This window comes from Paramormyrops kingsleyae, chromosome 7, assembly GCF_048594095.1.
Source record: "Paramormyrops kingsleyae isolate MSU_618 chromosome 7, PKINGS_0.4, whole genome shotgun sequence".
Lineage (NCBI taxonomy): Eukaryota > Metazoa > Chordata > Actinopteri > Osteoglossiformes > Mormyridae > Paramormyrops > Paramormyrops kingsleyae.
Genome location: NC_132803.1, coordinates 3,051,722 through 3,077,384, shown reverse-complemented (window position 1 = coordinate 3,077,384; position 25,663 = coordinate 3,051,722). Strand labels below are relative to the sequence as shown.

General features: G+C 51.4%; 1 protein-coding gene across 50 annotated transcripts in view; it reads right to left on the bottom strand.

Moving 5' to 3' along the window:
- Positions 1-25,663, bottom strand: part of LOC111851449 (calcium/calmodulin-dependent protein kinase type II subunit beta) — a 56,921-nt gene that overhangs the window by 24,901 nt on the left and 6,357 nt on the right. For 24 of the 50 annotated variants that reach the window (XM_072714042.1, XM_072714040.1, XM_072714048.1 and 21 more), the window contains exons 3-13: positions 19,717-19,776; positions 19,224-19,278; positions 18,663-18,728; positions 16,465-16,537; positions 9,227-9,329; positions 7,995-8,078; positions 7,305-7,399; positions 6,409-6,531; positions 6,000-6,083; positions 5,031-5,073; positions 3,508-3,600 (exon numbers count right to left, since the gene is read on the bottom strand). In XM_072714042.1, the coding sequence (XP_072570143.1) occupies positions 3,508-3,600; positions 5,031-5,073; positions 6,000-6,083; positions 6,409-6,531; positions 7,305-7,399; positions 7,995-8,078; positions 9,227-9,329; positions 16,465-16,537; positions 18,663-18,728; positions 19,224-19,278; positions 19,717-19,776 (879 nt within the window). Of the gene's footprint in view, positions 1-3,507; positions 3,601-5,030; positions 5,074-5,999; positions 6,084-6,408; positions 6,532-7,304; positions 7,400-7,994; positions 8,079-9,226; positions 9,330-12,959; positions 13,033-16,464; positions 16,538-18,662; positions 18,729-19,223; positions 19,279-19,716; positions 19,777-25,663 lie in introns of all 50 variants that reach the window. The other 26 variants (XM_072714041.1, XM_072714043.1, XM_072714045.1 and 23 more) reach the window with 3 other exon arrangements.

Sequence of the window (25,663 nt, the reverse complement as noted above, 5' to 3'; positions counted from 1 at the left end):
GGGGAAGCCCCACGCTGTTCCCTAACCCCCCTGGGGGACCCCCTAACCGTTCCCCATCTTCATATTGTTCCACCAGGGGCTAGATGGGGAGCTATTCAATTAAATCAAAGGCTCTCTTGGAACAAAACAAAGGCAGGGAGCACTTGAGGGTGCCTGAAGAGACGCATTTGGACACTGATTATGCTTAGGAGAGCTGCTTTTGGGAAGAAATCCGTTCACTTAAATGTGCAACTCCGGATTCCTCAGATTCATCACTTAGCAGTCCGTCTGACAAGTTCTGAGCCCAACAGGCTCCCAGAGTGTCCCGGGCCGGAGCGGAGAAATGAAGGAAGGGTGGCTCGGAGACCGGCCGAGCTCGGGGTGACCCGAGGGGTGGTGGTGGGGGGGGGGGGGGGGATGAGGCGTTACAGTGCTTTCCCCTGCAGCTTGTGCCCAGAGGGAAGGCCTCCTTACCTTGGCCCCAATGTCAGAAGCAAGAGGGAAGAAGACAGCGGAGAGAAGAGAGATTAAGAGAGAGGAAGTGTGTTACGGACGCCGTCTGGTCTACAGCTCCAGTGAAGGCCATGGAGGTGTACAGCTTGGTCAGCAGCTTCCTGGATTAGGTCCTGGCTGGTATTAACACCTACTGATGTCAGCGATATTCCCCCCCCCGACCCAGCCTCAGCCACCTGCGGCCGACTGAAATCTCTCTAATTTTAATTCTAACATCTCGGCACGATCCGCTCCTCGCTGTGCCCGTATGACAAGCTCTGACCCTCATCTTTACACAAAGAGCACCTGCCGCTGCACACGCAGACTTTTAATTACGTTCCGGAGAAACGGGCCGAGCCAGGCTGCAGCTCTACGGTCCCGGCAGGCCGAGCCGAACGGCTGATTATAACGTCGCGGCCAGGCATTAAGGAAACACTGATAATTACAGGCTGGTGCAGGATGCGGGATCGCAGTCATTATGATGTCATCTGTGCTCTGCTCTTTTCTTTCTATCCGACGGCTGGGGCACGATTTTAAAGGATGATTTAATGACATCGTCATAAAGACGCGGCTGAGAGACACAGCGTGGGGGTGGACACTGCGGGGACACCCCTGCAAAGACTGTAGGGGGAAGAGGCAGAGCTCACGCTGCCCTGCTCGGTCGCTAGGGGGGGTGGGTCATGTGATCTGGCTGACCGCAGCGTGGGAGCTAGAAGCCCCCCCCCCACTATATCCAGACCACCTGCACCTTCATCTACTGAAGGGGTGAAGTAACGAGCCCCAAGGTGAATGTTCTAGAAGTGGAGGGGTGAGAGGGACAGAGATGTTACACTGGGACACAAAAAATACACCAACAAAACCATCAAAATCACCACTACTGTTCAGAGATATTTAAGGGGGAATTTATCTGTATCTGTCAATCACGTAAACTGCCAATTTGATACAATTAGAGTGAAATGTTAACAGATAATACTTGCGCCATACACAGTTAGATTTAAAAATCCATAAAAAAAAAACAAATTCCCAGTAAGGGAAAACATTAATTTTAGGGATTTTCAGAAACACTGCTGATCATCCACGGTGCTGCAACGGAAGTAACTCTGAAGGAGATATTTTTTACTGGATTGCATTGAATTTGTCAGACTGACAGTTTGACAAAACATTTTAATTATACTGAAAATAACCAAATTAAATGATTTTTGCTGAGTGGTCTGGAAGTCCAAAAACAAGCACCAAAAACTAAATAATTAAACATAAGCACAAAAACAGGCATTTTATTTCATGGCAGGAGAGTTAATAGAATAAAAAATTTAACTTTAAAGTTTAAAAAAAATATATTGTTAGAAATGAGTATTTTTTGCTTTGTTTGCAAGACACATGAAAGTTGTTTTACTGCAAAGGAATGGATTTGGGTAAAAGTCCTATTTCTGTGGTTTGTGGCCTTTAGTGAGAGGCTAAGACCCCCTGCAAAACCCCACCCCAGATACTGCCACATGAACTGTAGACCATCGACGGACGCAAGACACACACAGCAGAGTGCAAGTGTCCAACATGCAGCCCGACAAGACCCCGGTCAGCCCCCAGGCGACCCCCGACACTACACATGCGTTAGACCGTCTCCCCATGCAACACAGAGCAGGCCATTAAGGCAGGCAATACCATCCCTCAGATCACGGGGGTGCATAGGGCAATCCCACACTCAAGAGAGACCAGTGGGGGAGGGTTAAAGGAGCACCGGGGGGGGGGGGGGGGGGGGGAATCAGAGAAGGGAGGGAATGAGTAGGAGGAGATCAGAAAGGGAGTGGTTTCAAGGGTGGTGTTCACATGTTTCCTGGGTCCAGGAAAAATATCAAAGAAGAGAGGGGGGGAGAATGTAGAAGGAGGAGAGGATGGAGGTAAGAGGAGAGGGTGTAGGAAAGGGGGTTGGGGGTTAGGGGGAGGCGGTGGAGGTAAGGGGAGAGGGTGTAGGAAAGGGGGCTGGGGGTTAGGGGGAGGCGGTGGAGGTAAGGGGAGAGGGTGTAGGAAAGGGGGTTGGGGGTTAGGGGGAGGCGGTGGAGGTAAGGGGAGAGGGTGTAGGAAAGGGGGTTGGGGGTTAGGGGGAGGCGGTGGAGGTAAGGGGAGAGGGTGTAGGAAAGGGGGTTGGGGGTTAGGGGGAGGCGGTGGAGGTAAGGGGAGAGGGTGTAGGAAAGGGGGCTGGGGGTTAGGGGGAGGCGGTGGAGGTAAGGGGAGAGGGTGTAGGAAAGGGGGTTGGGGGTTAGGGGGAGGCGGTGGAGGTAAGGGGAGAGGGTGTAGGAAAGGGGGTTGGGGGTTAGGGGGAGGCGGTGGAGGTAAGGGGAGAGGGTGTAGGAAAGGGGGCTGGGGGTTAGGGGGAGGCGGTGGAGGTAAGGGGAGAGGGTGTAGGAAAGGGGGTTGGGGGTTAGGGGGAGGCGGTGGAGGTAAGGGGAGAGGGTGTAGGAAAGGGGGCTGGGGGTTAGGGGGAGGCGGTGGAGGTAAGGGGAGAGGGTGTAGGAAAGGGGGCTGGGGGTTAGGGGGAGGCGGTGGAGGTAAGGGGAGAGGGTGTAGGAAAGGGGGTTGGGGGTTAGGGGGAGGCGGTGGAGGTAAGGGGAGAGGGTGTGGTCCGTCATGCGAGGACTCAATGGTCAGCGCTGCAGATAGATGGGAGGGAAGAGAGGCAGTTGTCAGTGATGGCATAACCAGGCGGTGTGAACTTCAGGAGAGACAGAGCAACAGAGAGAGACACAGAAAAGGAGAGAGAGACAGAGAGACAGAGAGACAGCGAGACAGCGAGCACGAGCCTTAGACCAACACGACAGCAAGCCCAGTCTGTCAATCGAGCCAACGGCCGGCGTAACACTAGAAGGAAAATGGAGATGGGGCGGGGGGGGGGGGGTGGAATCCGCGCCCGCACTGCATGCTGGGAGCTCCAAGCCTGATGGAAGGTGAGGGGGCGAGATGAGCAGAGGAGCAATGATGAGGGAGCGGGAGGAGGAGGAACAGCGCCCCCTGCAGGGGGGGGGGGGGGGGCTGCGCGGCTACCTTGTTCCACCAGCCCCGCGGTCGTGCCGGCGGCAGCTGCTGCGGCGGCCGCAGCGGCCGAGACAGTAGCTGGAGCCGTTGTCTGGCGGCCTACTGTTAGTGTCCGAAAGAACAACGTCATGAGAGAGGAGAAGGGAGCCGGGGAGAGGAAGAGAGAGAGAGAGATAGCAGGAGGGAGAGAGAGGGAGAGGGGGAGGGAGAAATAAAAAAGGGGGAAGAGAAAAGAATCACCAGTTAGTCTGAAAGAAAAAATAGGGAGAGTATCGAGTGACACACGGAGGATGGATGGGTCAGACCAGCAGAGCCTCCTTCACTGGGCTTATTACATCATCGATTTCCCCTGGTTTCCGTCTAATGAAAGAGCCTGGAATACCGAGAAGCTGGTCGGACCCCCGGATGTGGCGCGGGGGGGCTCTCGGGCATATCGACACGCAGTATCAGAAAACCGGCCCCCACCCGGAATGAGGCCCCACCCAGACAGACACCAGCCCCTGGCCAGTAGCGGTCTCAAGGCCCCTGAACATGTGTCCGCAGTCTTGGGGGGGGGGGGGGGGGGGCTGGTCATGGTGGGCGGAGCCTCCACTGAGCGTGGTGGCAGGTGGCAGCTGCTGGAGATGGGGAACTCTAGCCAGAGCACCTCCTCTTTCCCGGTTGCCAAGGCAACTGGAACCTGGGGCCGCACCTCCTCTTAGGAAAGACACACGCTGTCACAGCCACCCACTGACCTGCTGTAGCTGTGCAAGTGTGTGTGCGCGTGTGTGAGTGTGTGCGTGCGTGTGTGTGTGTGCGTGTGTGTGTGTGTGTGACAGAAACACTTCAATAAGGAAAGGATTACACTGGACTGGCCAGCTGACTTGCAGTACTGCTATACAAGCCCCGACCCTCAGCCCCCAACACAGGGATTACACCTGCATACCCCCCCCCTCCCCATCTATCACCCATTACTGTCTGGCAAGGTCATGGTCATGCACCTTCTCACACTGAGACACTCTGCAGACCTGTGAGCCTAACAACGAAATTAAGAAAAACAAGATCATTTAAATTTTGTGATTAATTTCAGGACATATCAACACTTCCTTAAAAGCCTTTTACACAAAGCAGCTGCCAGGATTCATGTCATAATTCATACATGAAAAATACTGGTGCAAAGGGGAAAAAAACGGGTCCTTGTCAAGATCGATCATGTGACTTTAAGAACAAACTGCGAAGAAAACGGCCCTTCAGTGGCAGGCTGGCTGCTGCAGGGACGAGTCCGTCACAGAGGGGGATGCAGGCGCTGACCTAACCTTAATCCCGTCATGCCATATGTCTGAAAGCCAGGGGGCGGCAGTTACAGGTGGAGTCAGAGTGTAGCACAAACAGGCCTGGGCACTGGAATACAGCAGGGTATAGGATTGAATCCCAAAAAGGCACATGACCCTGTGTCACCCTCCTTTCTAAGTTACCTGGATGCTGACCTTTGCTGTGAAATAAAGCTGATTGATCATTTTAGACCCGCGGCCCCCGGCCCCCCAGGTCCTTACCAGAGAAGTTACGGGAGACCAGCATGGTGGTGAGAATGGCACCCTGTGGAAAAGGGAACAACGTCATGGTCACATGGTTCCTTTGCCCCCCCCCATGCTGATTGACACAGCTTTGATTAACACCACATTCCCACATCCAGCGCGTCCTTATAGCGCCTCCCCCTGGTTGGCGCGCTCCCTCTGTTCGGCCCTCGCAGACCTACAGCTTCAACGCGCTGACTGCCCGTAAGCCAAGCAATCACTACTCCTGTTACAATGCAGATTATTCAGAAACATTTCCTAAGTTATATTACAGATCTATTCTGCATTGTTTGCTATCTGTCCTAGAATCTGATTTTTGTGTTTATTCTGTGTAGTGTACTATTTCTATGCTGTTGCCTTATTCTGTCTGTCACTGTCACTTGTAGCAAAGCTGTACCAACAAAAATGTCCTCAGTTGTGTCGCAATATAGATTCTGTTCTATTCTATTACATATATATTTATTTAGATATATTTTTATTTGTAACCATTTTATTTATATATATTTCATCTTTATTGTCTACTGGTCAGAGTCTTTGAAAGGACCTGGAACCTAACAATAATAATAATAATGCAGTAAAATGACAAACTCCAGTTCTTCAAGTCCAGAGCTTATAGTACTAATGCGCAGAAGGACATTACCTGCAAATCATGCAGGTTATTTCCGAGGATTCCCTTATTAAACCTTATAGCTTAAATAACATCCATCTGACATTCCTCAATTTTGCATTTCATGTCGGGATTTCAGGCGGTTGAATTCTGTGCAGTCTGGTCCCATGAATGCTGCTCACACAGACATGCATCACAGCCGCACAGATATTTCATCTGTTATTTGACTTGATTTAAACTGAAAGCCCCTAATGGCGAACAGCATCCTACATGCTGAATGGGAGAGCGCCCCTAGAGGCCAGTCCGGCTACTGCAGAGTGTGAGGGGAGGCGCTGACAGACCTTGAGTTTCCTCCTGGCATTGAATTTCTTCAGACACTCGACGGTCTCCTGTCTGTGCATCATGGAGGCTACTGTGGACCGTTGCTGTGTTTTTGAGAAAGTTAGATTAGAGAGAGAGAGAGAGAGAGAGAGAGAGTGATAATGAGAGAGGGTGAGAGAAACTCAAACCGCAGAGTGACAGATGTGGGTGTGCTTGTGTCTCATGGCAGCACTTCATGTGCGTACTTGTGATACTGGTGTGCATGTGTTTATGTGACAGTAAATGTCAGCACACAATAATGCACTTTGTGTGTTTATATGCAACTGTGACACGGCTGCGAGTTTTCAAACTAATATGGCATGGGGGCGGAGTCAGGCTAGGTGGGCCGTCCACAATGCCCCGCCCCCCAGATAGGGGAGGGACACTCACGCAGACCCACGGGTGCTTGAGGGCTTCCTGGGCCGTAATCCTTTTGGCTGGGTTAATGGTCAGCATCTGGTTGATCAGGTTCTTGGCCTCAGGGGTGACTGTGTCCCACTCAGGAGAAGGGAACTGCAACAGGAAGGGAGGAAGGGGCGGGGCAAGGGCAGGAGGAAGGGGAGGAGTTAGGGTCTAGATAATAGTTAGATAATCTCTCTAAATATCTTAATAATTTCTCTAAAAAATAGACTAGATTCGGTATTAATGCTATTCCACTGCATTTTACAAAAAGCTGTGATTCAACAGTGCGGGAGTCAGTACAAGGATTCAATACGAAAAACCCATATGGTTAATTAGCCTGCAATTAGACATCTAAAGCTAAAGCCAGGTGTTGTGTTCAAATAAGAGCCAGCTGGCACACAGAGCCCTCCAAGTAAACACGTGTCCAGCATCCTCATCAAACGCAGAACAAATACCGACGATCTGCCCCCTCCCCTTTAACGGTCCCACTTTAAACTCATTAAACCAACATGTCATCATGGAAAGTAACTGGAAATGTCGACAAAACAAATGAAATACATATTAGTTATAAATGTGCATAAATAAATGTCAACACAATTCTTAGAGAAAGGTGTTAAATGTAGCCAGTTCTCCCACAGTAATCTACATGAATATTTACTGGGCGACACACTTCCACAAACTCAGATTCAGAAGAGCATTACATAAGCCGACAGCAGTACACACCCGTAGGGATCTTTAGTAAGGAGAACGTGGGGATGTGTGAGAGAGAGAGAGGTGCTATGGGACGGAAAACAAAGGCATGACTGACAGAGATTGAGTGAAAGACGGCGAGAGTGAGAAAGGGAGTGTGAAACGGCCGAGGAGACGAGCACGGTCACACTCACGTCATAAGCTCCGGCCTTGATCTGCTGGTACAGCTTGTGCTGGTCCTCGTCCCAGAAGGGCGGGTAGCCCACTAGCAGTATGTAGAGGATTACACCTGGCCCACGAGTGCAGAGACTCCATCATAATGCAGCACTTTGCTTTTGCCCAACATGCAACGTTTCCTCTTTTATCCGTGTGTCTAACCTATGCATCTAGTGTCATCACAACAATTTACAGAATTATACCAATATTATTATTATTAGCAAATTCCATATTTGCATGCGGATCCACATCCAGCTTGTCTTGACTTTTCATTCATTATGATACAATTATTCCAACGATGATATTTAGACCGGTGGCGGCAAGAATGCTTTGAAAATGGACTGAAAATTGATCTGGATTTCCCAGCTCGAGGTCACAGGGCAATCGCCTGCTGCTGATGTTCAACCCTGAATCACCGCTGGGTGAATAATTATATTTCAGGCCCAAATGATGCTGCGAGAACTGCTACCTTCTGACAGGATCAATATATGAGAGCATAAGAGCTGCTTTTTGCATGTGTGTTTGCCCCGATTGTGGCATCTTCTGTAGACGCTGTATCTGTGTGGGTCGATTCCCCTGTAAGTAACCCACAGTCGTGTCTGTCTGAGTGATTCTCTGAGTGTCTTAGGTAAGGACCTATGTGGTTGCTGTTTGTGTCTGAGACTCACCACACGCCCATATGTCCACCGGCTTGCCGTAGGCCTCCTTCCTCAGCACCTCGGGGGACAGGTAGCCGGGGGTTCCCGCAAACCCTGCACATCAGCACATGCCGGCTGATCACAGTTCGGCCAATCGCAGCTCAGCCAATCACAGCTCAGCTTATTACAGCACTGAGATGTTCCTAGTGAGTGCCTTCCTGTCCTCTATCACAGTGATTCTCAACCCATGGCTCGCAACCAAAATTTGGGTCGCAGTGAATCCTGAAAGGATCGCAAGGCAGAGTTGGAAATGTAAGAATTTTAAAACCAGCAAGCTCCTATGCTGATCCACGATCAGATTTCCCAGCCCCAATCCTAGAATTAGCCTATATAAACGGGTCTTGGGTCTGCAAATCCATGAAGCCAAACGGTTCATTTTAAAATTCACAGGCACATCCAATCAGATTTGAGCGACAGGCATTGATGGGTGTAAATTGATGGGTGCTTGACCATAGCGTTAATTTAGATCTATACTTGATATAGGGTCGCGGCTGAGCTGGCAAAAATTGGGTCACGGTGCCAAAGAGGTTGAGAACCACTGCTCTATCATTCCAAATCCAAAACAATAAAACATTTTGGCACTTGTGAAAGCCTTAATATTTTGTTGCCTGGGTGAAGCAGTTATCAAAACAGTCAGATTTGACAAATGTTTTTGTCTCGTTTCACTGAAGCTGTTCACTTACAGGAGATGGCAACCTTGGTGCCGGAAGGCTCCGTGGCGAACTGGCGTGCCACCTGCTGTCCCTGCTGTGTCAGCTACAACCAGCCTCTGTGGCCTTTAATCTGCGCTACGTGGTAGCTGAGCAACGCTTGCTGTTCCTCTTATGCTGTGTCTACTACACACCCAGCCTGAGTGTCACAACCTGGGAGCCTAGCCATGCATAAAGAGGGGCCTGTTGCTGTCATCACAGCGATATGGTAAACTGGGTGTAATCATATTTGTACATGGAGAGGGAGGCATGAAGCACTCCAGGAAGGCAGAAACCACATCAGCAAATGTGAGAGAGACTGCCAATACAATGCTAATATGCCATACGCTAAATATTAGCCATAGCAGCTAATTAGCGTTCTGGGAGCGTGGGGTACCGCTAGCAGTAAGCCCACCCCTTAGGGGATCATAACCTTGACCGCGACCCTGACCCAGGTGGAGAGCTGCGAATGAGGCTGAAGGTGGAGGCGGGCCGGGGGAGCGGCGCACGTACCGAACCAGGCCTGCTGGTCGCCTTGGACCTCGATGGCCAGCCCGAAGTCGGCCAGTTTGACGGCAGCGTTCTTACACTTACTGGCCAGGAGCAGGTTCTCTGGCTGAGGGGAGGAGGGGTAGGGGAACACTCAGATTATCATGAAGTGGATTATCATGCGGTACACACACCCCCCCCCACACACACACACACACACATCAAACACAGATCTAGTGACACGAATATGCTAATTCTTAAATATACGTAACAAAGCAGAATTAGCACACTTCACACTACGCCTTCATCAGGACCGGCCACACGTCAGCCAATCGGGTGACACTAGGGGGCGGAGCTCCCTCCAGCCTTGGGATGGTGACACACGCTTTGGTGTGAGGGTTCCGTGTTCAGCTGCGTGGTTCTGCATCTGCAGCCCTAGCGTGGGCGGGGGGGGGCGGGGCTGTCCTACATTAGGGACCCTCATTAATCTGCACTGGCGACAGTGTGTAATTGTGCTATCCCCACTGCAGGCCTGCCGCCGTCTCGGGGCCTGCTGCTCCGTGCCGCCGAGCGCACTGCACTGCCTGCCATGTTATTTATATCCCCCAGTGCGAAAGCACGCCTTGCAGCTGGGGGGGGCGGGGGCCTGCGTGCTGACCCCCGCCTCCGCTGATGTGGCTGGTGGTCCCCTGTATGCCAGATACTCCTGTCACTGCCATCTGTCTTTCTCTCCTTCCCAGCTCCTCTCGCTCCCTCCTTCCTCTCCTTCTCAGCACATCCCTCTTTCCTGACATACGCTGGCTCTGAATGGCTTGAACGAACCTGTTCCATAACCGGGCCGAACAGAACACTATGAGGGCTGAAGACCCTGTGGGTTGCGCTCCTATACGGAACCGGGCCTAGCAGTACTAAAGCCATCCAGAATCACCTTCCTACACAGAACTGGGCCTTGCTCCTGTACCAAATCCCCTCTGGGCCGCGTTCCTGTACAGAAACAGGTCACATTCCCTTGCAGTTCCACCCTATTTAGTGTTCAGTGTTCCCAGGCTACATAAACCGACAGCCTCAGCAAACACATATCACAGAAGCAAAATGCCGTGTTAACACACAGGGAGCAGTCACAGCCTGCCCACGTCTCTGACAGTCTCAGACATTTTAGGGGACTCTACTTACTGGGTTCTAGAGTTTTCATTTAAAATTAACCACCAACTAACCATACATGACATTCATTCCCTGACTATTCACTAATCACAGGACATCACATTAACTCCAACCTCCCTCCACAACCCTAAAGACAAGACACGTGAAACAAAAAGCTGACAAAGACCCAAACATTTTGGTACTTTTTGTTTGGAGGGATTTCACCTCACAAAGACACCCCCACAAGGTTTACCTTTCAGAAGACAGACAAGGACAGTAATCCCTGTTAGAATAATGTGAATCCACACACACACACACACACACACACACAATCAGCTCCGCGCAGTGACACAAGTAAAGGAGGTTACACTCACGCTGCCCCACTGGAACTGAGACTAGCTGTGAAAGTGGGTTACAGAGAGAGGGAGTGTGCGGGTGGGGGGGGGCAGCGTGGGCGTTCTGAGACAAAAATCAATCCCATCTCCCTCTGTCAGTCTGCTCAAAGACTGACAGACTCATGTGCACGCAGGGAACACGCAACACGGAACACGTGGTGACAGAGGGAGGCCAGTAGCCACACTGTCCACAGGGTCTCACAATCAAAGATGATGAAGCAGCATTTTCTGTATCACACTCAAGAAGCTGACAATATAATTATCCTCAAATGCCATTACGAGGCAAATCTCGAGCGATAAAAATCACAACCTAATCTTAAATCTATACTGATGTAAATCCCTGTACTTAACCAAAACATTGACCAGTCATTCAGTGCTTAAATGTATATGAAACCTTTGTGATCAGAACCACACCGCTACTGGGAGACTGGTGCTCAGGGTACGGTCGGATGTATTTCCCAGCTTGACCCTGGAGTGATGCACTCAGGCCCCGGTCAAAACTGACGAGAATAAACAGCACAGCATAGCTTAGCATAACACCGTGAGGTGACGTTCACTATTAAGTGTGAACCAAGAGCTCTGAGGAGACAAGTCTGAATGGGAACCCACCCGAGCCATAGTGACCGGCCGGTCCCACTACGCTACATGTCTATGCTATTTCTGATTACATTTTTGATTTAATTCTATAAAAAATAGACAGTGGTAAAACTGAATTCTGCCTGGCATCAAAAGATAACATGAACCTTTACATATTCTTCAAGCAAGCCTCCCCAGGTAAAGTGTAGCCCAATGTTTACAGGGCTTGTGCCTGGCAGATGGCTAACATTATAATGTGCCGTTTAACTCAAGGGAGACGCTTCTCATACAGCATCAGGAGGGGGAAACAAAACACTGAGAGTCCGAAAGATGTCAGCTGATCTTCAGAGTCTTCAACGGTGACTCATGCAGTACACATGCACATGCAAGAAGGTAGCAAGTCATTCGGATCAGACTCTGCGAAGGGCGCTAGCCAGTGATGTTTTTACGGGTGGTCTGCTTCCAGGTTCTGTTCTGTTCTAGGTGAACCGATGAGTCGCCGCTTGCTAAGGTGTCTCCTTAAACCGGGTCACCTTCAAAGCAAGGAATGAGTTCCCCTTGATCAAATGTCACATCGCAAAAAACAAGGTTGCGTGTATAAAAGGAAACAGAAGCCACTTCATTGCTGCTAATCCAAAAGTCATCCTTCATCATTCAGCCATAAGCATGCGCATGTTAAACGGCTGCATCGCGTGACCTGTCCAGACTTTTCAAAGACTGCAGCCAGAAGTGCTATTGCAACACAAACAAAATATCAACACAAATGATATGGAAATGCTAACACCCTGCCATCATAATCGGTATCACGGTGCTGTCACAATGCTATCATGATCACGTCGCTGTGCTAGCACAGTGCTATCACCATGCAATCCCTGTGTTAGCGCAATGGTATGGCAATGCCATTGCCATGCTAACACAATGCTATTATGATTGCACTGCAGTGCTAACATAGCTCTAACACTATGTGCTTGCCCGATGTTACCTGGATGCTAACACAATATTATTACTGTACAATGCATGGCCTGGAGACTCACCTGTCCTGAAGAACCTGCTTCAGCTTATTACCGCAGAATGACTTAGCATGTCTAAGCGTGTCTTAGTATGTCTTGATCTCCAACGAAATAGCCAGAATTCACTCATTGAAATCAAATCCCAGAACAACAGTTTATAATCAGCCTGACGAGACCATTTATCAGACGTCAACGCTTACAGATCTACCGTTCTGGGCAGGAATCATTTAATTGCATCTCTTTGATGAGTGTTTAATGACATCATTTGCATCTTGATGACATGTAAAGCGTGACATGTGACGTCAGGTGCCTAAGAAACCCACAGTCAACGGCACAGAACAAGATTTTTTCAAGTTTTGAAAATTTAAAAGGATAAGTCCCTAATTTGATAACACTTAAAGTTTTTCAGTGTTAGACACAAATTCATACATATTTGAAGACCCCGACAGGACAGGAGAGATGACAGGAGTGCTGTCTAAAGGATCTCTGAGAGTCGACATCAACTACACGGTGCTTAGTAATAATAATAGTAATAGTAATAATAATAATAATATACATACAGACTCACCAACAAATACAAATAGCAGACATATACAGCAATGCACGAAACATCACCGACAGGGACCTGTCACTCACCTTCAGGTCCCGGTGCACCACGCCCATTTGGTGGCAGTGAAGCACCGCCTCCAGGATCTGCTGGATGCAATGACTGCATGCAAACACCAGGGGGCGCATGTTAGTCTGAGCAGCGTTACAGTCTCGTGCACAGGCCAGGATTTGGGGTGGGGGGTGGGGGGGGGGGGTGCTGAGTTGGGTGAGGAATTCATCCCTGCCTCTTCCCATGCCCTTCCACTTCCCTGCCTCTTCCCATGCCCTTCCACTTCCCTGCCTCTTCCCATGCCCTTCCACTTCCCTGCCTCTTCCCATGCCCTTCCACTTCCCTGCCTCTTCCCATGCCCTTCCACTACACATCCTCATACAAAAACACGAACGACAAAGGTGTGGAAAAGTACTATGAGGTTGTTAGACCTACAAACCGCACCGAAGAGGTACTCCAACATAACCAGCATAACAGAGACTGTCTGAACATTCAGTGGACTGTGAAGTACACAGCACATGATAAAAAGAGCACAGCATCCTCCAGAATCTTTGAAATCCATGATTTCTTGACATATCTCCTATCTGACCATCTTACACCTTGCAGGCCAGCACAGCGGCACAGTCACCTCAGAGCTCATGGCTCCCTCTCTGCATGGAGTCGTTCCTGGTAACCAGAAGGTGAGCAAGGTCCAACTTCTCCAGGAGTATCGGATGCTAGCTGGCCAGAGCTCTGACCCCAAAAAAATCTGATCTATAAAAAACTACTCAAGCACAAGCATAAATAAAGCACCTCTAGCCTATTCCCCCATGTAGAGGGTCCTTCTAGGCTACAAAGGTGCACAATTATGTTGACTGTCATCTCTAAACTGTCTGCAGTGTATCACTGAGTTTGTGTGTGAATGTGCCCTAAGATGGACTGGTGTCCCATCCAGGGTGTCCCCCTGCCTTGTGCTTCCATGGACTGGTTCCTGGTCCACTGGAGACCCTGATGACTTATTAGAAGATGGCCACCTGTAGCAGCACCCAAGGAGCTGGGGGTTAAGGGTCTTGCTCAAGGACCCGCAGACGGGCTGAGGCTGGGTTTGAACCGGCAACCTTGTGATTACAGGCACACAGGCTGAGCCCACTGATCCACACGCTGCCCCTGTGTCAAAAACCACCACACCTATAAACATTCCTGGTATCTATAGATCACTCATAAACATCCATAATATTCTGAAATGCACTGGCCTGCACAGCAGCCACTTTGGACAACAACCTGACATGCTGTTTATGTAGAGAGGCTGCTCAGGCTAGTGGCGTGGAAAGGGGAAATTATGGGCTGTCAGGGGGAGTGATAAAGGGTGCTGGGTCAGAGGTCAAAGGCTGAAGGTCAGTGTTTCCTGTGCTCATTCCTGGCAGGGGGGTTGGCAAAGTCACTGGGACACTAAAGGTGGGCTTTTCAATCTGCATCCCCTGGAAAATATTCTCTTTATGTATGAGATATGGGTATTAATGGCTGCTGGGCGGGTCTGTTGTTCATGACGTAACTGTGAATTCACTTTTTTTGCAGCCTGTGACCTCTTGCTTAGGTGAAGATACTGTAAACAAAATTGCATAATTGAGCCACATGACATCTGGCCCTACAGTAAACTGCAGACAGGGTGCTTCTGTTCTGGAGTGAGAGAGAAACAGAGAAAGAGGGGACAGCGAAAGAGAGGAGGGAGAGAACAAGAGGGTGGGAGAAAAGGAGAGGGAGAGGGAAGGGATGAGAGAGGGAGAGAGAAGGGGTGAGAGTGGAAGAGTGAGGGATGAGAAAGGGAGAGAGAAGGGGTGAGAGTGAGAGAGAGGCAGCGAGAAAGGAGGGAAGAGAGGGACAGCTGTGAATTAGTTAAGCTCAGAGCAGTAAATTAGGGCCCTTGGCCTTCTTCAAAAAATAAATATGGGGCCAATGACATACACATATCAATTAGCCAACGAGAAAATGTGTGTTTCTGTGTGTGCGTGTGTGTCTGTGCGTGTGTGTCTGTGCGTGTGTGTGTCTGTGTGTGTGTGTCTGTGCGTGTGTGTCTGTGTGTGTCTGTGCATGTGTGTGTGTCTGTGCGTGTGTGTGTGTCTGTGTGTGCGTGTGTGTGTCTGTGTGTGCATGTGGGTCTGTGCGTGTGTGTCTGTGTGTGCATGTGTGTCTGTGCGTGTGTGTCTGTGTGTGCGTGTGTGTCTGTGCGTGTGTGTCTGTGTGTGCGTGTGTGTCTGTGCGTGTGTGTCTGTGTGTGCGTGTGTGTCTGTGCGTGTGCTGTGCCAAGACAGGGAGGGGGCTGCTATGAGTCAGGGTGTGGGCTGTGGCAATATATATTTGTCTGCCTGTGTTAGTGTTTCTCTGTAGGAGAGAGATACAGATTAAGGGAATGAGAATGAGCAGCTCGTGTGCTTATCTTAGTATGACGGCAGTGTGTGTGTGCATTTGTGTGTATGTGTGTGCGCGCGTGTGTGTGCGTGTGTGCACTAATGCTTGTTTGCAAAGGGGTGGGTGCATATCAGAGAGAGTGGTGGTGTGTGTGTCTATGTGTGTGAGTGTGAAAAAGAGCGAGGACGTATGTGTCTGTGCCTCTCCGGCCTGATTTGAATTGATTTACACTTTCCCCGCTGTTCAGGGGCCAGTGGATGCTGCCAGTCCAAGCTTCCAGCCACACACTCCCACAACGTCACACCGCCTCTGTGAAATCGGCATCTCGGCGCCGACACGCTCCCACACCAAAGGGCTGTGGGCGGGACTAAAGCTGCTGCTGACTGACAGCACGCCAGAGTCCCACCCAGTCCAGGTCTTCCAGCCTCCTGACTCCAAACGATATTTCAGACTCAGAGTTCTTCCACGCAGATTATGTAGCCGCACGGCACGAGCCCACGCACTATCGAGGGGTGTCCGCCGCTCATCTGGAGACCGATCTGCCGGCCTCCACTGCGAGAGCCTCGCGTTTCAAGATGTCCACCCTGGACGAGGAACAACGGCGGCCGGGATCACTGCCAGAGGCACCAGATCACAGCCTGCCCACTCGCCTGGCGGGCGGCTGCACGTAGAGGAGGAGCGGAACCTCACGGAACCTCACGGAGAGAGCTATTATGCAAAGCGGGGCCGCGGGTGCGGTGATCCGAGCCCAAAGAAGCAGGCTGCTCACCAGCGGAAGCAGAGTCCTCCACCTCTGGGATTCTCTAAACAAGAGCCGGGCCTCTTATGGTCAAGCTTAAGCTAAGGTTGATACACACACAAAGACACGGTAACACAACCAAAATGAAACCACAGGAGCATCTGAATGGCAGCCTTTAATGTGATTGAAGGTGTGAGACAGGCCAGCAGGTCACCTGTGGAAGGCGATAGATAGAGGAGGCGGGGTTAAGGTAGGGGGTGGGGCTTGGGTTAAGGAGGAGGAGGGGCTTACTGGGCAGTCAGTGCAGCGGAAGCAAATCAGAGTGCTGGACTCATACAGGATCACAGGCATACGGACAGGCAGACGGACAGGCAAGGCAGACCCACGGGCAGCCAGGCGGGGGCGCTACACATACTGACCTTCAGGTCCCTGTGAACTATGTCATGTTGGTGAATGTGATTGACACTGTCTAGAATCTGATGGATACAGTGACTGTGAAAACAAAATGGAAGAAAAGGAGGGAGGCGAGGAAAGAAAAGGCAGGATGAGGAGGAATGACCGAGGCGGGGGTTAGGGTGGTGAAAGAGGTGCAATGCGGGAAAGGGGGGGGGAGGGGGGGATGGCAAAAACCATGGATTGAAATGGAGAAAAATGGGGGGAGGTGGGGGGAGGGGGTACAGTGAGGAGACAAAACCATTTAAACAGGATGACAAACGGCGACCAAGTAGAGAGAGCAGAGCCAGACACACTTAGAACATGGCGGGGGGGGTGCTTGGGAGGGAATAGAGGGAGAGCCGGGGGGGGGGACGAAAGGAGGGACAGAAGAACGTGAGAGAGAGGGAGAGAGAGATACTGAGGTAAAGAGACGATGCTGGGCGTGTAATACGTGAACACGCGTGTGCGTGTGTGTCTGCATGCATGTGTGTGTGCGCGGACACGTACTTCACGCCTGGAAAGAGTTAAATGTTCTGGAAGTGTGAGTAATCTGCTGTAGCAGGGAGGCTGCTCTGTCCCTACTGCCCACACACTGTCTACCGGGTGGGCAGAGAAGGGGGGGGGGAGAGAAACACCGCGATTCGGGAAAACACTCTCTGATTAGCACAGTGCCGTGGTGACACGGCGGTGGAGACCGCAGGGGCCACACCAGGAAGAGCGCCCCCTACAGGCCCTGGTCTGTTACTCGCACGCACATCAGCAAATAGGTTAGCGACTGAAGAGCCGGGATTACTGAGGTAGCTGCTCAAGATGAAAAAAACCTCTGGTGGTTAAATCTCATAATAACGGAACAGATACATGGCTCTAAACTGCAAAAAGAGGGTCATTTCGTGTCTTCCAAAGAGTATGGGTTCAAATCCCAAGGCTGGCTACAGTCTGATCTTATGCCCTTTCTACGGTTCCCCAGCATATGCTGGCCAGCCTGTGACTCGAGCCAGTCGCCTTGAGCGTGGTAGCCGACCGGTTGCCATGGCGCCCATGCACCTTAACCCCCATGGGGGTATACAGAATTCACAGTGCCCCCCTTAAACCTGCACCCCTCTCTCTCACACACACACACAGACACGCTCGCCCCCGCAGTGTGACCCCCCCCCTTTCCGTGGTCACGCAGTTACCCGAGTCAGAGTGAGCACGGCATGCTGCTAATTATCTCCTCTAATTGAGGCCTACTTTCAGGGGGGGCTCCCAGGGACTGCAGCAGCACGCGGGGCCAAGCCGGGGGGGGGCTTAGCGACTCACACACACAGACACACACACACACACACACACACAGAGGAGTATACAGGCCTCGCAGGTGCAGACGGACCCTCGCACACAGCTATATCACAGTAAATGCGATAACTATAAAATCTAAAAGCTGCATCACCTGAAATCCAATTTAACAGAACAAGCTCCGTTCTAAGGTACAGCAGCAGCTCCCTGGATTTGCACAAGACGAGGTTCTACCAAACCGCAGCCTGGCAGACTGCCGGCATTCGGTCGCCGAGTGTCGGCAGCAGCCGAGAGGAGGGGGGCCTTGCGACGGGACCCGGACCAGGGCCGTGGTGCACGCCAAGTGAGTGTGGGAGTGGGGAGCGGGGTCCTAATGTGTTGGGGGGAGGGGGATTTGAGTAAAAAGGACAGTTTCTGCTGCAGGCAAGAAATGGGAAAATAGGAGTCAGGTCAAGGAGAGACAGCGGTGTGGCGGAGCGGCTGCCGCAGTCGCTGCAAGCGCGTCTGTGCTCATTAGTGACGCATGACAGGAACGAGCCACCCTGTGGTGCGTACAAGCCTGTGGTCAGCGTGAGGAACACCCCCAGAGAGCAGCCAATCAGGCGTTTCGGTGGGACACTCTACATGCCCTGGGGGTGTTTGGCAAGACCGGGGAGTCCACTTAAAAAAACACATACACATTTATGTATGTGTGTGTGTGTGTGTGTGTGTGTAAATATCTCACCAGGGGAACTGGACCGTGAAGAAGAGTGTACAAGAACATTGTCTATGAAAAGGAAAGAACAGAGACAGAGAGAGATGGGGGGAGAGAGGGAGGGAGGGAGAGTCGCGTGGGCAGACAGAGAGGGAGAAACGTGGGGAGGGTTGAGCGAAGGAGAGGCAGGGGAGGTGGGGGAAGCGGGTCCCTTACCTGGCGTCCGCCTCGCTGTAATACTCTCTGGCCACAATGTCCTCAAACAGCTCCCCCCCAGTCACCCTGTGACAGGGGGACAGGGGGTCAATGCCCGCACAAGCGTCACTACTCTGCCACACGGCCCCGTGTGATCAGGGCCGCATCCGTGTGTGTGTCTCAGCACACGTATGTGCTTGTGAACGTGGGCACCGCTGGCGTCTTCAGGTGCATGTGTGAGGGGAGGGGGGTGGGAGATGGATGGGGAATCCTCTCAAACAGAGATCCTGGGCCTTGGGGGGGTGGGGGGGGGGGGAAGCCCATTCCGCAGGATACACTGGCGCTGGGCAGCCCGGGTCCGTTGCCTTGGAAACAGGCTCCTTGCCACCAGGCAATGCGGAGGGAAGGAAGAGGAGCGCAGAGCGAGGGCACAGGAGCAGGGGGCTCCGCCGCGGCCAAAACGAGGGCGATGAAACGGTAGAGGATTGGATTACAGCCTCTGTGGGGGCGGAGCTAAAGGGACGGTACTGGAGGGGGGGGGTTGGGTGCGTGGTTGTGTTGGTGGCGCCCGGAGACACTTACAAGTCAAAGAGGAGGTAATGGAAGCCTTCTTCTGATATACTGTCATGAAGTCGAACTGCAAGAGAGGACAGGATGGTGATAAACAGCATGGAGATGGAACCAAGGAGCCACGAGCAGCGAGAAGAACACCCCCTCACCGTCACGCAAGCGGACAGGGAGAGCACACTCCCTGCAGGGCGGCGACAGCTCTGTAAAACCCAGAGGCATGTAAACACCACAAATTCCCTGTTATATAACAGATTGGAGCAGGCAGTTCACGGGGCACCTCCCCTCGGGTCCGTGCCCGACGGGGGCAACAGGCATCAGCTATCAGGCGAAAGACAGATGCAATGAACTGACGTGACCCATATTTTAAACCTTGACAGCAGTGCGAGAGATTCAATTTCCTCCTCTGCTGACGTGAAAATGCACATATTTAAAGAGCAGAGTGTGTGGGCAGTGGCGGCAAGCGCCGTGCGTAACCATGGCGACCGGCCTGCATCCACAGACGTACCGATGTTGGGATGTTTGAGCAGACGGCAGATCCGAGCTTCCCTCTCCAGCTTCTGGTGATCTAAGGAGACAGAGTGGCAGAATGAGAGACGCACACAGATCTGACGGGGCGAGATGGGGTTTCCTTCTCAGTCTATGTGCAGGCTAATGTACGCTGGCAATCTGGGAGAACAGCCATTACCCACAATGCCCCACAGGCCAGACCTGCGCGGCCTCTGGTCAGGTTACTGGGCGGCAAATACGAAACGACAAAATGATATTTGGGCTCGACAGTAAACATGACAAACCACAACCTGCTCATATGATTTCAAAAGAAGCCCAGGAACAGACAGCGAGGGCAGAATGGATTTTTTTGTACTAAAAAAAAGTAATTGAATCGCCCCTCAAAAAACAAAAAACACCCAAATATAGAATTGAAGTGACATTTACACTGAAAGGTACGGTGTGCATAACATATTCTGGATTCTTAACAAATGAATCCCCAGTGCTGTGTAAATATCATCCTGTTCTCTCCTGGCTTCACCCAATCACCTCGTAACCAAAGCCTTGACTGACTGAATCAGGAGTATTTCTGCACGGTGCCAAACTTATGATGGGCTGGAGGGCACCAAACCTTATACTCCTCGAACCCGTTTCCCCACAGCTACACACGTGCTGCCCCAGCTGATAAGGCAGGCTTGGTTCACCAGAAGCTGGCTCCAGACCCTAGTGTACTGTTACAGCATGGAATGTACCAGGAATCATCAAACCCGAATACCCACCGGTCAGAACCGCTGTGCAATGCAAGTCTGTTACCTTAGTTCATAAATAATTAATGACTCAATCATGGGATGAATATCTTGCCCCCTTCTGGTGGCAGTGTGAGCCCTTTCCTTCATGCCCAAGGGAACGTTAAAGCCAAAGATAATGGCTGAGTGAGGGAACATCAGGGAGCATAGAGCCATTATCAAGAGCAGATGATCCATTCTGTTTGAAGGCTGTAACGTCGCCTGTCCCATGCAGACCGCAGAGGGATTTCACAGCATCGCTTGGTGATAGCTGCTGCTACATCTGGCCTGCTATGTAGGGTGCTGTGTGGCTCCATAGGTTAGGGCTCTATGCCTGTATCCAGGTGGTTGTGGGTTCGAATCCCACGGACAGCAGAATAATCACATCACCATCTGGCCCCACCATCTCTGTAAGCTTGAACACCCCCATGTCAAAGCTCCATTCATCTTGACACGGTTCCTACAAAAGTAAACTGGTCAGTAACATAACCATAAAGTCAGCTATCACTGCCAGCCATTCGTTCCCTTGGCCGTCTGAAGTGACGTCAGCCCTAGTCAATAAATCCCTTAAGATTCAATTCTACCAGATGAACCCCTGACGTTGGGGGGGGGGGTTCACTTAGTGTCTTTGTTCTATAATCAGGCTCTGATGTTTCCTCAGTAAAGTAATACTTGACTTTCTTTGGGAAGCTGGAGTTTTCCTCCCCGTGAATCATTAATCTCACATTACTTTAGTTCATACCCATCTTCTCTTGGGCCATCCAACACTCCCCCCCCCCCCCCCCCCGTGGAAGGCTGCCAGGTGGTACCAGCCGGCTCTCGGGTTGCGTTGCTATGGCGATCCAACTAAGCGTTATGAGCTGGTCATGGCAGGTCTCACTCCTCATGGCTGACACTGATTCGCGGTGAAGCCTCCCCCCCTGCTGGGACTCTATGGTACGTGCCGATTAGCCTCCCCCCCCCGCTGGGGCTCTATAGTGCGTGCAGATTCACGGCACAGCTGGGCTGAGCTGCAAGCTCGTCGGGTGAGTGGGGGAGGGTTAGCAGACTGTTCAGCGGGTGAAAGTGTATAAAGCGACAGCGCAGGGCTCAGACGAAAGGAAGCTGGATGGTCGAAGGCTGGGGGGTACGGGGGTTGGGGGGTAAGAACGGAGAAACCGTGCGTGAGAAAGATGGAGCAGGATCCAGGAAAAGGGAGGAGGGGGAAACTGTCGGTGTGTCTATGGAGGCAAAACAGGGACACTGAGCGGAGCCAGTCCAGTGAGCTGGAACTGCAGCAGTGTGGATCTGGTCCTGGTTCTGGTTCAGGGCACAGTGTGTTTGTCTAGTCATTGAGCCCTGCGACCGAGTACAAGATACATCCAAGTTAGAAACCAGGAGGCCAGAACCTCGTCACATGCCGCTCGTTCCAACAGCCGATTAACCTCCACAAAATCAGAAGATTTACCCACAATTCCACTCCCTGGCAGCAGTTGGCTTTAGGATGTGAGACACAGCTCTGAAGTCCGTGTGGTCGCACAGCACCCGGGGGGAGCGCTCTGCTGATATGGTGTGATCCCCCCCGCCCCCGCCCCCGCCCCCGCGTGAAGGCCCTCCCGGAAGCGAGAGCTCCGGTGGCAGCTGGGACGTCTTTGGCGAGGAAACGCCAGCTAACAGCCACCAGTGCTAACAGCCACCAGTGCTAACAGCCACCAGTGCTAACAGCCACCAGTGTCACAGTGGTTAGAAGCAGTGGACCCAGCTCAAGACGTCTCGTTCTTTCAGCCCCTTTTGTAACAGCACAGGGGGGATATATAAGCGGGGGCTGTTGTTGACACTGGTGGCTCAAACGGGGCTGAGCGTGCCGTCCTCATGTCAGCCTGCCCCCCCCCCTCCGGCCAGACGGCTGTTCCCGTCAGCCGGAAAAGAATCCATGAAAACCTGAAGCCAACGTGACACATAAATAAATCGCTCTGGAGAGCAAGTTCTGTCGCACTTTTTCCCTTTAAGGTTCACCACACGACTGCCTTGACGGCTTGTAAGCAGTAAAACATCACAAGGTTGTGGCTTGAGGATGCCGCCTCTATCATTCAAGAAAACACGCAATGATAATGGAAACTGTCAGAAAGGACTGATTACAGGGTCGCTGTCAACATTCAGTCATTACAGGAGTGGCACTACCGAGTGGGTGACACTGCACTTTGGGCAAATCCAGGGCATCCCTCTACTGCACTGCAGCTACCGCTGAGCCAACAAACTGACCAATCACCATCCGTGCTTAAACTCTGCACTGCCCTATTGGGCCACGAGACTGCCCATCATGAATGCTTGCCCACCCCCACTATAGTACCACCCCTTTCAATACAACTGCTCCCTAATTGGTTCTCCTCCTTGCCAGTGTTCACACCCCAACCTGCCCCCTCACATTTGCTCCAGTTTCCATTTACCACTATTCCATTAACCACTTCACTGCCAAGCCGAAACTGTTGACTTAGTTTCTGTTACTCAGGGGAACGTTAAGAGGTTTTCTTCTAGGTGAATTTCACTTCAGCATCCTACAATGCTACCTCAGGTGATACTGCCAACGAGGCAGACTCTACAAAAACAGCCAAGATCAGTGTTACCAGCTGATTCACCCCTTTACTTTCCTCATTTTTCTTACACTTGAATGTTAAACAACTAAAAACATGCTTCACAAAATATCCATCCCCATAATTCGGGTCCAGCTTAATGTGTTACCTACGGGGACTAGAGGGAGCCCCGGCATGGCCTGCTGTGGGGAGATGGGCCCCCGTGCCGAGGACGGGGCGTCACGTGGCGGCCCCCACCAAAGCGACAGCACACCAGGACCATCCATCGTGAGTGTAACGAGCCCCTGGCCGTTGATGTGCCCCACGAGCCAGAGAGCAGCGTGTCACCAGTCTTTCGCTGGCTGCCCGTGGGAGGGGGGACTGGGGGGGCGACTCCCAGAGGGTGGAGTCTCTGTGTCTCCGGGTCAGATGAGTGTCCCGTGCTCCAGGCATGTTGTGTCACGGGCGCTGGGAGTGCAGCATGCCAAGTGTTTGGGCTGCCTACTCACAGAAGACGGTCAGCTCGAGGACCTGCACATGTGCCCGCCCCCCCCACCCCCCCAGACTCGCACACAGATATAATATATACACAGATAACAGACACACATATGGCCAAATATAGAAAAACACATGGGATCACTAATATACATGTACCCAAAGCGGGTTTACGACCGTATCTTGAAGGGAACTCATAAATTCCCTGGGGAGGGGGTTAAAACTTCCCTTGTAAACTGTCCCGCCAATTTAAAGGGGTGCTTGGAATTAAACGGTCAACGACCCTAGGGGATGAAATATGTTACACCCCGGAATATCCAGCGGTCGCATGCACAAACCGGTCGGCTCCATCCGGAGGCACGGGTTTCCTCTTAAGCCCCCCCCCCCCCCCGGTGCGCACGCTGCTATTACAGCCACATAAAGCTGGGACACATTAACAGTCCCCTGGGCCCCCACATGTCCCGTCTGCCACAGCCATAGCCGACGTGTGACTTAATCTCTGCCTGCCGGCGTCGACGGAGGAGGCAGAGTGCCGTCACCGGCCAGGGGGACGGACGAACGAAGTCATCGATTTCCTTTAAGTCACATTTTAGGCACCTCGGAATAACATGGAGTGCTGCATTAAATTCCGCATTGATTCTAAGTATTGATTCTTGCTCTGCCGATGAACCGTTTTGATTTGGTTTGCGGCCATGATACCCCCCCCCCCCCAACACACACACCACCACCCCATAAACAGAATGTACAATCCACAAAACTTGAATAGTATATAAAAGGACCCTGAATGTTCTGAGCCTATAGAGAGGGGTGTGTAAATACATTAAATTTACCCAGCAGGTGTGCAGCAGTTAAGGATGTAGATTTAAGGTGCTTTCCACTGTACCTGTGAGCGAGCTACTTAACCCCATTCACTTTAAAATATTTACCCAGAGCCACACGGAGCCTGAATCTGTAGCTCGAGCTAAAATATGTTTTTTCGGATTTCTCCATCTACAAATCGGCAAAATCCAGCCCCCTGGCTTTGTCTTATGAAACAGGGGCCACAAATCGCCTTACGGAAACAGCACGCCGTGCGTCACCGGGCAAACAATGCACTTCACTTCGATTATCCGCTCATAGATCATTAACCGGCAAACCGCCGCACTGGGCCCTCGTGGTTTCCAGCGGCCCGCTCCGCTTCCCACGCAGCGCCGCGGTTACTGACCACCGGCGCATTTAGAAATACCCCAGCGTCTGATCTCTGATTTTTAAAAGCCATTAGCCGCAAAGTGGCTCTCTTTCTAGCATGTGTGGAACTTCAAAGGTACCATGTTTACCCCTCTGTAGCACAGACTGCGAATTCGGCCACTTCAAGGGAGGCTACGTGTATTAGCCTCCATCGTGCCGAAAAAGCCGTCCCGGTCCGACCCTGAGGCCTACTGGCTCTTAGCTTAATCTCAACTGACAAAAAAGCTGGAAAGGCATGAGATCTAATGGGGAAGAAGCAGAAATGTAGAACAGTTCACTTTTTAAAACAGCCAATTAAGGCCTTACTCAAATGGTCATACTTTGACAGGACCATGAAAGCTACACAAAGCTTTAGGCATACCTTTGGGTAAGATAAAGAGCAGTTACATGACTGACAGCATATGCTAACAGCATCGCAAATGTGAATTCAGGGAGCTCCTTCTCCCCAATAGCTATAGCTCATTTCAGTCTCCAAGCAGAGGGGTGACATCGCAGGCCTGAAGGGGCCGAAACTGCACATTGGCATCTCGTAGAGAGAAGTGTATGAAAGATGTGTAAAGGAATAAAATCCACATTTGTGTTTGTACATCTCTACTGTAGAAATGTACAGGAATTAGTGCATTGTGGGAAATGTCAAGTTAAGAGCATATGCCAAGTAGTCTAAGAGTATTCCTGTCAGAGAGACGCTGTTGCTTATCTGAGAGAACCACGCGAGTGCTCTATACACAATATTTCATAGTGCCGTGGTGACCTCTGACCCAAAAGACACCGTGGCAGGCACACCATGTCAAATCATGGTTACAGCTCTTGCCATGACACTGTTTATATTTTCACGAGGGCATACCTCGCTCCGTAAAGTGCGATTGATTACAGCAATTTAAACTGTCACTGAATAAATTCTAAAGTCAAA